Below are 13,224 nucleotides of genomic sequence, written 5' to 3'. Positions count from 1 at the left end.
TTTGGTCCTTTGGGGGAGGGAAGAGGGAGAATCTGGGGAGCTAAACTGGGCCAGTCCCGCCTCTTCCAATAGGCTGCTTCCTGGCCTTACCCTGCTCTGCCTTCATGGATCTCGTTTGTGCCTCTGTTGCTTTGTGTCTCTGAATAACCTGCTTTGTCTTGTTTTGAAGGTACATTTGGACGTATCAGTTGTTCTGGCTGTCACCCACTCTCATATTCTACTGTTAGCCTTGGTAAGAAGGGTGTCTCTTCAGTTGTGTGACTGTGTTCAGTTGCTCCATCCATCCATGCATGCATGCATCCATCCATCCTCTCCTGATACTCTTTGATGCTTCAAACAGATTGCTTTACATGCCACTTCCCTATTGGTTGTAAATGTGTTCATTGTTAGTTGATGTGTTAGACCCAACTGTTCTGTGTTTTAATGTAATTTTGGAATTTTTGATGAGGGCTAGAGGGTGTGGATGAGGGTGAGGAGAACAAAGAGCTGTGCAGAACATAAAAGCTCCACTCCGAGGCCTGGAGACTAGAACGGTACCTTGCTTTATTGTAAACCACCCAGAGACATAAGTTTGGGGCACTATATAAATATGTTAGTTAAATAAAGCCCATTTTGAGGCTGAGATCTGATCCATACGTGCAGCAGAAGGAACTGGTAGAATGGACTGCTGCATTTCAGCCTGCCATTTCTGAATATTCCCCTGTGTGAAATCCCCCTCACCAGTGAGAAGTGGCACAGTCCATTTCACTGCTTTATCATTTTGTCCCCTTATTCTGTTGCATATGTTGAACTGGCTTTATCTCTTGTCTGAGAGACTAGAAAGGTACCTTACTAGAAATGAAAGCGAAGGATCTTGGAAACCAAGGAGCCATCAGGATGACTGTATGTGCTTTACTGTACTGGTCTTCCTTCTTTCTTTTTTCCTCTTGGCCAGGTCCTCTCTGTACTTCAGTGACAGATGCGGCTATTGCTTATAGTATTCTGGCTGGGCCAGACACCCTGTATCCATATGGTGAGTCTTGCTTCCCAATTCACTCCCAATTCAGCACACCAAATTTATTCCTCCTTTTGTTGTATGAAACTCTGTGCCGGTTGCATATTTCTTCTAATCCCATTCTAGGATTAAGCCAACCAGAACTCTTCCTCTCTGAAGTCCTCACCCCTGATTTGAAGGGTTTGAAGTTGGGGATTGACTGGACTTTTTTTAAGGTACTTGTTTGCTTCCTATTCTTTGCAGTCATTCTCACGACCAGCCCAAGGCACTGGGTAGGGCTGGCACTAGCCTGGGTAGGGCTGGTTGTGAGAAGCGCCAGGATAGGTTCCCATCCCGGCACTCCTCCATCGGGTAGCCCAGGTTTTGTACCCAGGCTAAAAGGTGAGGTAGGAGGGCACACACACCCTCTTACCTTACCACCCAGTCACGTGCAAGCTCAGGCTTCTAACTGCGGGAGGTTCCATAGAGCTGGGAGGGAGGAGTGCCCAGCAACGTGGAACTCCCCCAATATACCATGCTCCTTGTGCGGTGCATTGTGGGATACCGGAGGACTTCCTCCTCCATTTCCCAGCTCTGCCGATTGCCCCCATGCCGGTTGTCTGGGCGCACAATTGGCAGAGCAAGGAAGAGCCTCTGGTTGTCTGCAAGGAGGCAGGCAGGAGCCTGCTTCCCCACTGCCTACCCCAGTCTGGTGGTGAGAATGACCTCAATGTCTCCTAATTCATTCAGACCTGACCATCCCATCTTCAAATGCTGATAGGGATTAGATGTGGGGCTCTTGGCGCTCATCTGGAGTTTGAGACCCACAAAAGGGAACAGAAGGCTGTGCCATGGCTTTGTTACATGCCTGAAGGGAAAGGTAAGCTGTGGGAGAGACTTCAAATTACTTCTTTTTTGTTTTGTTTGTCTGCCAGGCTTGTGATGTGGAAATTGAAAGTGTCTGCCGAAAAGGTAAAGTACACATGAAAAGGGCACTGCTATGAAACAGAAACAAAGAAGGAAGCCAAAAGGCACAGGAGAGTGAGAAGTTTTCCAGATGGTGATTTATACAAGCTTGACTACGGTCACAGTTGTGGGGTGTACATACAGCAAATGGCCCTTCCTGGCCTTTTTCGTGATGATTAGTCCTTCAATGCATGTCTTCAAAAAGTAGTGATTCTAAGCAGTCCTGAAAACAGCAGTGTGGCTTATTGTGGGAGTAGGAGCGGTTGCGTGGAACGATTAAGCGTGAGCTAGAGTTGTGGCTTAGCTGCCTCAGGGTTGACTTTGGAAGTGCCAGCAACTCCTGGCACGCCCCTTAATTCTGCACCTGGGCACACCTCTACATTCCTGTTTCCTGTGGTGCGCTGTCCACTTCTGGACACCTAGCTAGCTTGCTGGTGTTTCCCCTCATGCTTGCATCCGCCCCCCCCCACTCTTTAAAAAAATATAATTTAATGCCATATATGTGCTTAACCATATTTGTGTAACCCCACAGACCCACCAGCCGCAACATCTGTGATTTATGCAGTATGTGTGCTAATACATGTTCTCACAAGCCAGCAAACCCACTTCGGTTGCTGGGCACTCCACCATCTTTAGCCTTGCATCTCTGGTGTTTTGTGGGGTCTGTGTGGGGGTTGCTTTTGTAGCTCAAGCTTTGGGTGTGATTAGGGACACTGGAAAAGGGCTGTGTGAGTGTGCGGGGCTGCGCTGATCCACCTACTGTTCTAGTATCTGGAATGTTACTGCTTTTGCCATGGTATTAGGAGGGCATCATGGCAGCAGTTCTAAGCCTGCTATTATCTGATCTTCACCTGGAAGGTGGGGAAATGAAACTCACAGTTTTTCAGCATGAAAGCTTTCTGTGTGGATGGAACAAAGTGGGGGGAGCGGGAGCGGAGAGAGAGGCAGTCCATGTGGGCATCCTGTAGTGACTCCTTTTTGCGTTTATCACACTTCCTCCTGCCATACAGCTCCCCATCTGGAAAACTTCTGATTTTATTAATCCGTATAATAGAACTCTCAATCCCAAATTATAAATGCATTTTAAAAAATCTTAATCCCAACACATTTCAAGCTATGACTTCTTCATAGGAGGACTGTATAATACAATACACACGCTATTATGATCAATACCAATAATAACGTTTTCTTCTAAGATACACCTAAATTGAATAACCAATGCTTCTTACACATAAAACATGTCATAAACAAATAGCAGTTATACTAAGAAAGCTTAAATAATAAAAGAAACAACAATAAAGGAGAGCAGAAACTAAAAGGGCTTAGAATTCTCTCTCTTCAATCAATCAACTTCATTAGGGTCAAAGACCAGCATAGAATTCCCTCTCTTACAAACACCAAATAAAGGAGGACTTTAAAACATATTTTAAAAAATGTTTTAAACAAAAATGTTTTGTTTATATATTTGTAGTCCATGGGATTCTTTTAGCTAAGTTTTTAAAGTTCTCTTTTTGTTTGGAGGGGTATCAGACTGTATTGCAGAAGTAGGGGTGTTAACCCTTTGGGGAGGGGATTTTCAGCCAGGGAAATGGCTTCGGGGAAAAGGGTTAAACACTCCCCCGCCGACTTCTGTGATGGGTCCTGATCTGGATTGGGCCCTGTGCCACTATTGTGTATATATAAAAAAACAAACAAATACCCATCACCTCTACTTTGACAGCCAATATCAGCTTACTACACCCTTTCCTTGCAGGCAGAATTTAATTGACATGCTCATGCTCATGTTGCAGTAAGTTGTCAGCTGATATCTATTGTACTGGGCAGCAGCAATTAGGTGTGTGTAGAAAGTTGCTGGGCAGCCTTCAACACAGAAAAAGGCAAGCGTTCAAGCAAAGGGTGGTTTTTCATTTTACTTTGTGTCCTGGTTGGGCATGATTCCCAGATCTGTTTGAGCCAAGAGGTAGAGTAGAACCACAGAGAGTCTAATTTCCTGAAAACGGACCCTTTTTTCTTCTCTATCCTAGAATTGTAGTGATAAAGACCATTTTAAAATTTAGGTGTGGGTTTCCGGCCTCTTTGGAGGGTTGATCCCAGAGTTGCTGAATAGAAAAGTACAAAGTTTGTTGGACTATTAGGTCTCTCTGTCTTCTGTCTATCATCACTGATGCTCAGCTGTGAAGTTCCTAGAGGCCTTTGGCGCCTCAGTGGTCAATGTTTCCTTGCCGGAGATGGAGGAGGTACGAGCGGCTCATGTCATCTGCATCCTTGGCGAAATGAGGGACTTCCTGCAGCCTGACTTCAACAATCACTTCCAGGAAATGGTAATTGCTTGGTGGGCTGACTTATTGGCTGCTTGCTTTCATTGATGAGTATTCCACAAACGTAGGCATATGTAGAGGGCAGTGGGGTAGGTGGGGAATCTGTGTGTGTTCTCCCTCCCTCCCATTTCAGGCTGCTTATAAAAACCAGTGGCTCTGCCTCTTGACTGCAAGTTCTATTTGGGAGTATTTCCAGATGGTGGTATATTCCCTGCCTAACGATTGTGTGGGAGGGATAGTATTGTGCCTGGCTATGTAGCCTTCAGGTCTGTTTGCTGTTGATTCCACAGGTGGAGCTTACTCCAAGTGTCTTTGTTTTGCAGAATCTGGAGACGCGATTGAATCTTGCACTTGCTTCTCAGTTCACAGCTCTGGATTATATTAAGGTGAAAAATAGGTTTCAGGGGAAGGAGAGCCAGGGTAGAAAGCACTGTGGACCATTGAGTTTCTCCTTGCAGACCGGAGATGGGGAAAGGGAGGATGTGAAAACTTGGAGGAGTAATGGTGGAAGAGGATGGTAGTCTTGAACCCATCAAGGTAGTGGGCAAGGGTTAGAAGAATTTTGCAAGCTTATGGTCACAGCTTCGAAGAGGTTACTGTGTTTAAGTAGCCCATTAAACAGACACACCAAATACTACATTTTCCAAATAGTAGCATTTCAAAGGGCATTTGACTAGTATAACCATTTTCAGGTTGGTCCACTTTGGTTTTTCAGACTACCCCTATACATTACACTGTATGTGTGTACATACTGTATATTCATATTTTTGCATGAATGACTAAACATGGATTCATTTTCAGAGTACAAGCCCCCACAAAATCAGGGTACAGTTAAGAAAGGAGGTATCCACTCCTGTGCATGTTGTGATCCAGTGATTAACAGTCCTCTTTACTTAAAAAACAAACCCATATTTACCTTTTTATGTGCCCAATGTTTGTGCATTGCCTCTTTCCTTTGCTTGGTTAATGAGTTCTGTAGTATCCTATCCATGTTTCAAGTCACTTTGAAAGAAAAGATGTAGAGATTTGGTCCTTACATTGTTTTTTGCTGTTGGACATGAACACTGGCACTTCATTCGATTGCTATCTCAATTGTACTCCTAAATCCCTGAATTAAGTTTTCTGAAACCTCTTTTAAATCTTTGAGTACTAGAACTGGATGCATTTTTCTAATACCATCTGAGCAGCAATTAAACCGTGTATGTTCAGGTTGCTTTTCAGTTCCCATTAATGCTTCTTTTGGTAATTCAAGGGTTGGGCTATCTTCTTGCCACAAGTTGCCACATTCCTTTGGCCTCTCCCATCCCCCACACATTGCCCAACCTGGGAGTGGTTGGGAGGAAGGTTGTTCATATTCAGCTATGTTACTATTGTTCTATATATATGTGTGTGTGTGTATGTATGTATATACATACATATATATGTGTGTGTGTGTGTGTATATGTATATACACACACACACACCAGTTTTCAACAAAAAAGTTATCAGCATATAAAAAGAGTAGGAAAATGGCTTTCTGTCCCAAAGGGGCTCATAATTTAAAAAGGAATGCAAAGCAATAGCCACTGGAGAGATGCTATGCTGGATTAAAGAGGGACAGTTGCTTTCACCCTGCTAGATATGAGAGCCACCACTTTAAAAGGTGGCTCTTTCCCCGCTCTGCTTACAATCATTCAGCTGAGACTCTCACACTTTAACATCATGCCTTTATGGACTCACACTCAACTCGTTTATAGATTTAACACCCTCTTTTGTTTGCAGGCAAATCGGCAACGGAGCCGCACCATGGCTTTCCTGCAAAATATGTTTAAGAGTGTGGACTGTTTCCTGACTCCAGGTATATCTGCTATCAGCTGAGAACAATAATTTGTGGGGGCTCAGTTGGCATGATGGCCGACATGACGTGAAGTTCTAGCATCTCTGTTAGCAGCAGCTGCACCACACGTTATGACCCCAAAACAATGGCACTGCTATAGAGAACTGGCGGTAGCACTACTAGTGCATCTACATTGGCATGAAGGGTTGTTTCCCTGACCTCTCTGTGTCTACATGTGCACACAGTGCAAAAACGGAGGGTTTGGGATGGAGAATGCAACTGCCTCTTGCAACATGGCAGTCTCTGCTATAAGCACACAAACTTACTGGGGAGAGTGTGCAGATACTGTTCTGCACTGGCCAGGCCAAATTTCTTGACCTTGGGATGTTTCAGCGACCTGGCTGAGCAAGGATGGCTTCCTCACTAAAAGCGCACTTGGTGGTGCTGCTGGAGCTCTGGGCCTTGGGCTTCAGCTATGTATGCCACACAGATGATGTGGAAAATGTGCCACTGTTGAAACTCCTTTCAACTGTTTTTGAGAGAGAGCCCTACAGGTTAGGGTTAGGGTTGCTTGTAAGGAAGTGCCCGAAACGTTTTGGAGGCCATTATAGAGGCCTCTGAAATGTTTCGTCCACCGGGGCCCTTTCGGCTTTTGGAGGTGATGGGGGAGGATGCACTTACCCCTCCCACCACATTTCCCCCGTGGCGCTCTGTTATATCAAAGCCTCTAGGGGGTACCTCACTGCTGCCCCATTGCCGTCCTCAGGGTGGCCAGCACACCCTCCCCCGCCCTTAAGGGAACACCCCTGCTGCCTCCGGAACGGCTCCGGGCACATCCCTAGTTGCTCGTGCTTAGAACTGTCTTGATTCATCTGCATCTTTCAGTTATGTCCATGTGAAAGATTAAAGGTGTAGTACAGCCTGAATTCCTTCCTGAAAATACACTTTCTGGAAACCAAAGATGAGGAAATAGCTGTGACTGCTACCTTTTGTGAATCTTCAGAGTATCCCTAGACCTCGCAACCTGACTTAGTGAATATTAATTTTGGTTTGAAGCATATCTGTAGGTCCAGGTAATATTTTATGGTTTAGGTACATTTTTGGAAATGCCTTAAGTGGCACAGCAAGGAAATACTTGACTAACAAGCAGAAGGTTGCCAGTTTGAATCCCCGCTGGTACTATATCGGGCAGCAGCCATATAAGGAGATGCTGAAAGGCATCATCTCATACTGCACAGGAGGAGGCAATGGTAAACCCCTCCTGTATTCTACCAAAGACAACCACAGGGCTCTGTGGTTGCCAGGAGTCGATACCGACTCGACAGCACACTTTACCTTTACCTTACATTTTTGAAAAGGATGTTCATGGTCGGTGTTAAGCAGATTAATTAGACACTCTTAGTGACCCTTTGTGGGGCATGCTTGTGGTGAATATATGAAGAGGTAGCTTAATATTTAAATTTTTAAAAAATTAAAACAAAATGATGTTATACAGAAAGGAAGTTCATTCGTGCATCCATAAGGCTTCAGTGTTGCACAATGTTGGAGAAATTCAGTAGCTTGTATCCTAAGAAACCTGAGTGTAAAGAAGTTCATGGAAGGCAACTTTCCCACCCCCTTTCCCACAGCAGCCCCATTGGGGTACCCTGCAGCAGGGAATGGGAAATGGTGTAGAGGGCTGGGAGGGTGGTGTTTCCAGGACAACATAAGTACCTGTGCCTATCCATTTTTCAGAAATTCTCCCCTCCCACTGCAGTCCTTCATGACCTTTCTGAAAGATCTCCTGACCCATAGGAGAGGCTGTTTGGTGGGGAGACACGGGACAGCTGTGGGGAGGGCGGTAGCGGAAGTTTCCTTCCATGAACATCCATGTGCTTGCAGTTCTCAGAATACAATGGGTCCACACTTGACCTTTTCTCTGAAATGACTGTCTCTTGTCCACATACTTTTTATGGAGAATCCAGATGATGTCATCATCCAATTGTTCCAGTCCAATGTTGTACTCCCATGTTTTTTCAGTGGCATTTGACAGCACGAGTCAAGTGTGAACAGGCCATGGAGACTTTTTGGCTCATGTTTTCAGTTAAAAAGCTGCCTTTTTGCAGGTTTTGCCTATGAAGTTCAGCTGATGACTTCCACTTGATAACTGAGGCATTAGTGATGAATTGTCCCTTGAACAGCCTTTTGATATGCCCTGTATAAAAATAGGGGGAACCCTATTACTATAGGGTTACCATAGGGGGAATTCTCAATTTATTCTCATTTTCTTTTACATCTTAATTGTATTAAGATTAATACACCACGAGAGCCAGTGTGGTGTAGTGGTTAGAGTGCTGGACTAGGACCGGGGAGACCTGAGTTCAAATCCCCATTCAGCCATGAAACTAGCTGGGTGACTCTGGGCCAGTCACTTCTCTCTCAGCCTAACCTACTTCACAGGGTTGTTGTGAAAGAGAAGTATGTAGTACATTGCTCTGGGCTCCTTGGAGGAAGAGCGGGATATAAATGTAATAATAATGGTGAAACAGCACTATTTTAGTGTTTACAAAAATGAAAAGGGGGAAAATAGAGAAAATCAATTATTGCCAAACAATAATTACCTCCACCAAACAGACTTTTCCCAATGTTACATTTTATGCCTTCTAATGTGATAAATTGGAAACAACCTTTTGCTGAATAACACTTACTTGTAATTAAACATTATGGGAGGATGTGGATCATGGGGAAGAGCATTGCTGGATAATATAGCACTGTATTAAGTACTTTTTCTTAATGTAACTTCTTGCTGATTATGAAAAAGCAGTGCTAAAGGGTATATGGAAATGATTTTAGTGGTGAAAGGATGAAAAACCACAATAGGACTTAGCTTGGAGGAAGAGGCTTGCTGACCTGAGGCTTGGGCCAGCTTCTGTAAAGGGTGCTGCACTTGATCTACTCTTGTACAGCTGTAAAATTGTGTATCTGGCCCTCTTGCAGCTTTGCAGTAAGAGATGCAATCCTTTTCAAGCTGCAGGTTCAGTTACGTCACTGACATTTGTGAGTATTCCAGATCTACTATAATGTGGTTCTTAAAAACTGCATTTTCCCACTGGTTGATTCAAACTAGTTAGTTAAGGTTCTCTGAAAATCATTTTACTGAACTCTGTGTGTGTGTCCTTTTTTAACCCTCAACTGGAGTCATGGGTTTTTTTTTAATTCATGAGTAGGACTTCCTACTTTTAAGTAGTCCCATTGGTTACACTGAATGCACCAGACCACGGGACCTACAATCTATATATTCATTTCTCTATATATTTATTTAACTTTTTATTTATTTATTATTACCCGTCACTAATCCCATGCGTGGCAGCTTTCGCGAGAGCAGCTACCTGAGAGATAGTGACGGGATGGGAGACAAATGGCAGTGGTGACGGGCTGGCCCAGCCTGGAGGCGGCGGCTGCAGGCCGGCCTGGCCACCAGAGGAGGCGGTGGCGGGCTGCCATGGGCCTCTCGGCCGGCCGCCGGGAGGAGGTGTCTAATCCCATGAGTGGCAGCTCTCACGAGAGCAGCTGCGTGGGAGATAGCGACAGGATGGGAGACAATGGCAGCAGAGGCGGGTCGGCCTGGAGGAGGAGGCTGCAGGCTGGTCTGACCCTGGCCCGGCTGGCCGCTGGGAGGAGGTGGCGGGTTGGCCTGGCCCGGCCCGGCCGGCCGCTGGGAGGAGGAGGAGGAGGCCAGAGGCAGCGGGCCGGCCTGGCCCTGGCCCGGTCTCCAGAGGAGGTGGTGGCGGGCCGACCTGACCCGCCTGCCTGCCAGGGGGAGGTGGTGGGCCAGCCTGGCTCTGGCTTGGCCAGAGGAGGAGGTGGCAAACCCGTCTGGCTGCCGGTTGGTTGGAGGCGGCGGCAGCGGGCTAGCCTGGCCCGGCTGCTGGGGAAAGGAGGAGGAAGCCGGTGGTGGGCTGACCTGTCCCGGCCGGCCACCTGCCAGGAGGAGGTGGTGGGCCAGTTTTCCAGCCAGCCCGCAAGCCAGAAAGCATGGTGGAGTGAGGAGAAGAAGCGGGCCGGCCAGCTGGCCCATCAGAAAGCGTGGAGATGGGGAGCGAGAAGTGGGTGGTGGTGGGGAGCAGCCAGGCATGCCGTTTGGGGGGGAGAAAAGTGGTGGTGGCTGGGCCGGTTGGAGGTGCAGATACTCTGCGCCCGGCTCAGCTAGTAACTTAATATTCCACTTCAGGGGAGTGCAGTGGTACCCACCACATGCCAAACATGGTGTCCTGTGTGACTTCACAACTCACAGAGAATGTCAGTTGTTAGCTCGGAAAAATGAACATTTCAAACCATACACTACAGGTTGGGAATCCTTTATCCGGACTCCCAAAATCCAGACACCATGCCGAGAGAGAAAGAAATGCTTGTAGCTTCAACCTCCTCCAGTTTGCAGGAACGATCACTTATGGCCCCTAAACTTGCTTTTGTTGATTCCTCAGCTCATTAGCTCTCCTTTTAGTACTTCCCCTCAGGCTTTGCTATCTGACTGGCCCAGAGTCACCCAGAAAGTATCATGGCTGAATGGGGATTTTGAACTCGGGTCTTCCCAGTCCTAGTCCAGCACTCTAACCACTACACCAAGGTCCTAGGGGCAACAAATGTGGTTGATAGGTAGGTCCCTATGGGTGCCGCCTACCACCCAAATTTCAAGGCAGTGGGACAATTGGTTGATTTTTATTTATTTATTTATTTATTTATTTATTACTGATTTTGAACATTTCCGCCATATCCCAACCCTAACATGGGTCCCCAGCTTTCATTTTTTTAAAAAAATGCTAAGCTCTAACCCTTGTAGAAGGAGTTACGGAGCAAAATGTGTGGTCGTTATTTTTCAAGTGTTCAGATTATTTGGTGTATAATAACTTTTCCTCATAATGAATCCCTATGAGGATTCATCATATGCCTTCATTTCCTCTGTTCATTTTGATTTTCATTGGACAGTGCCAACTGTCAACTGCCATGTGTCAACTACACCCTCCACCCACTGGGGTACTCAGTTTATTTTTTTGGTATTTTTGAAGTGTTTAGATTCTTTGGTGTCTTCATTACACACCATTTCTTCTGTTCATTTTGACCCCACTCCTTTGCAGGTGGGGGTGCGGAATTAGTTTCATCCCATGTTCCAACTACCTCCCAACCCACTCAGTTTATATTTTAGGAATTTTTGAGGTGTTTAGACTCTTTGGTGTGTAATGAATCCTCATAGGGATTCATTATGAGGAAAGGTCATTAGACACCAAAGAACCTAAACACTTGTGGGGGAGAACATAAACTGAGTAGTACCCCATTGCCTTGCACGTGGAAGGGGGATGTAGTTGGCACATGGCAGTTGACAATTGGCACTGTCATGGGAGAAGAGCTATCCTTGTGGTAGCAAGCATGACTTATCCCTCTAGCTAAGCAGGGTCTGCCCTGGTTACAAATGAATGGGAGACTAGAAGTGTGAACACTGTAAGATATTCTGCTCAGGGGATGGAGCCACTCTGGGAAGAGCATCAGAAGGTTCCAAGTTCCCTCCCTGGCTTCTCCAAGATAGGGCTGAGAGAGATTCCTGCCTGTAACCTTGGAGAAGCTGCTGCCAGTCTGTGAAGACAATACTGAGCTAGTAATGGCCTGACTCAGTATATGGCAGCTTCCTATGTTCCACTGTTCAAAAGACAGTCAAAATGAATAGAAGAAATGAGGGTGTGTAATGAATCCTCATAGGGATTCGTTGAGGGAATGTTATTATACACCAAAGAATCTAAACACTTGAATAATAGTGACCACACATTTTGCTCCATAAGTCCACTTCTACGAGGGCTAGAGCTTAGCTTTTTTTAAAAATGAAAGCTGGTAATCTGGGGAAATTAATAGGAGGGATCCAAATCTTGAATCGATTCAAATCGAATCAGATGTGATTCAATTTGGATCCGAATCTAGCCAATGGACCACAGGGGCGATTTGTTTTGTCTCCAAATCACTCGAATCAGCTAGATTTGGGTACAAATCGATTTGCACATCCCTAGAAATCACCTTGCCATTTCCAGAGCATTTCTTAGACACAATGAAACAGGAATGGCAAATGCCAGTGTCTAACAGAAAATATTGGGCAGTGGTAAATAAATACTATTCCTTTCAGCAGGAGGCAGCAGACCTCTTTAAAATGCCCCTTACAGATGCGCCAGTGGTACAACTCCTCTTGGGGGCATTGCTCCCTACAGATGGGGACGCTGCTGTAAAAGACCAAAGCGATAAGTACATTGAATCTGCTTACAGGTGCACACGGGATGCTTCTTCCCTGGCTGTCACGTCCTCAGATGCAGCATGCTTGTGTTCTAGAGCATCCCTTATGTGGCTGGATGACCTACTACATGATCCAACCACTGACCCTGCACGTCTAAGACAACAGCTCTTAAAGATCTAAAAGGCTCAGGTGTTCATATCAGATGCAGTTATGGACTCTATCCAATTTGCCTCCAGGGCTTTTACTGCAGCGGTTGTGGGCCGAAGCCTCTGGCTGAAATATTGGAGGGTCGATGCCATATCCAGGACCAATCTCAAATCAGTACCTTACGAAGCCACAAAGTTGTTTAGGGAAGGCCCTAAAGGATTTACTCATTCATTCATTCATTCATTCGATTTCTATACCACCCTTCCAAAAATGGCTCAGGTCGGTTTACACAAAGCTATAAAAGATATTCGTTGAGAATAAAGATAAACGGAAGTCCATGCTGTCTATCAAGCGTAAATAACTGCTTCCCACTAAAAAAGCCTTTTCAGTCCTTTTGTCCATTCAGGTCCTTCTTTTGGGGACGAGACAGGGATTTCAAGTCCCAATGCTAAACCTGGAATCGCCAGCACCCAGAGGCGTATCTAGAGAAAATAGCACCTAGGGCAAGCACTGAAATTGCACCCCTGTCCAAACATCTGACACGAATTTTTCAGATAACTTTATCGTAATATCAGCTCAAAAATACAAGACAAGCTCGTTAATCTTTTAATTAATTATGGCACTACCTGAAAATTATAACTGAACCTTCCTTGCTTTCACTGATGCAAATTGGTCTATGATGTGATCTGGCAAACTAGTGCTTCTCACCCATAATAATTAAGGGTTGGTATGAGGCAAACATAACCAGGCAGAC

The 13,224-nt window shown here is 45.5% G+C and overlaps 1 protein-coding gene across 6 annotated transcripts in view; it reads left to right on the top strand.

Moving 5' to 3' along the window:
• Positions 1–13,224, top strand: part of LOC128342566 (uncharacterized) — a 51,261-nt gene that overhangs the window by 29,207 nt on the left and 8,830 nt on the right. For all 6 annotated transcript variants that reach the window (XM_053289982.1, XM_053289977.1, XM_053289979.1 and 3 more), the window contains 7 exons: positions 170–232; positions 935–1,012; positions 1,121–1,209; positions 1,909–1,945; positions 4,112–4,260; positions 4,581–4,643; positions 6,019–6,094. In XM_053289982.1, coding sequence (XP_053145957.1) covers positions 170–232; positions 935–1,012; positions 1,121–1,209; positions 1,909–1,945; positions 4,112–4,260; positions 4,581–4,643; positions 6,019–6,094 — 555 coding nt within the window. The remainder of the gene's footprint in view (positions 1–169; positions 233–934; positions 1,013–1,120; positions 1,210–1,908; positions 1,946–4,111; positions 4,261–4,580; positions 4,644–6,018; positions 6,095–13,224) is intronic.

The sequence above is a fragment of the Hemicordylus capensis genome, chromosome 2 (assembly GCF_027244095.1).
Source record: "Hemicordylus capensis ecotype Gifberg chromosome 2, rHemCap1.1.pri, whole genome shotgun sequence".
Classification (NCBI taxonomy): Eukaryota; Metazoa; Chordata; class Lepidosauria; order Squamata; family Cordylidae; genus Hemicordylus; species Hemicordylus capensis.
The sequence above is the reverse complement of the archived record's forward strand: the minus strand, read 5'-3'. Positions and strand labels throughout refer to the sequence as shown.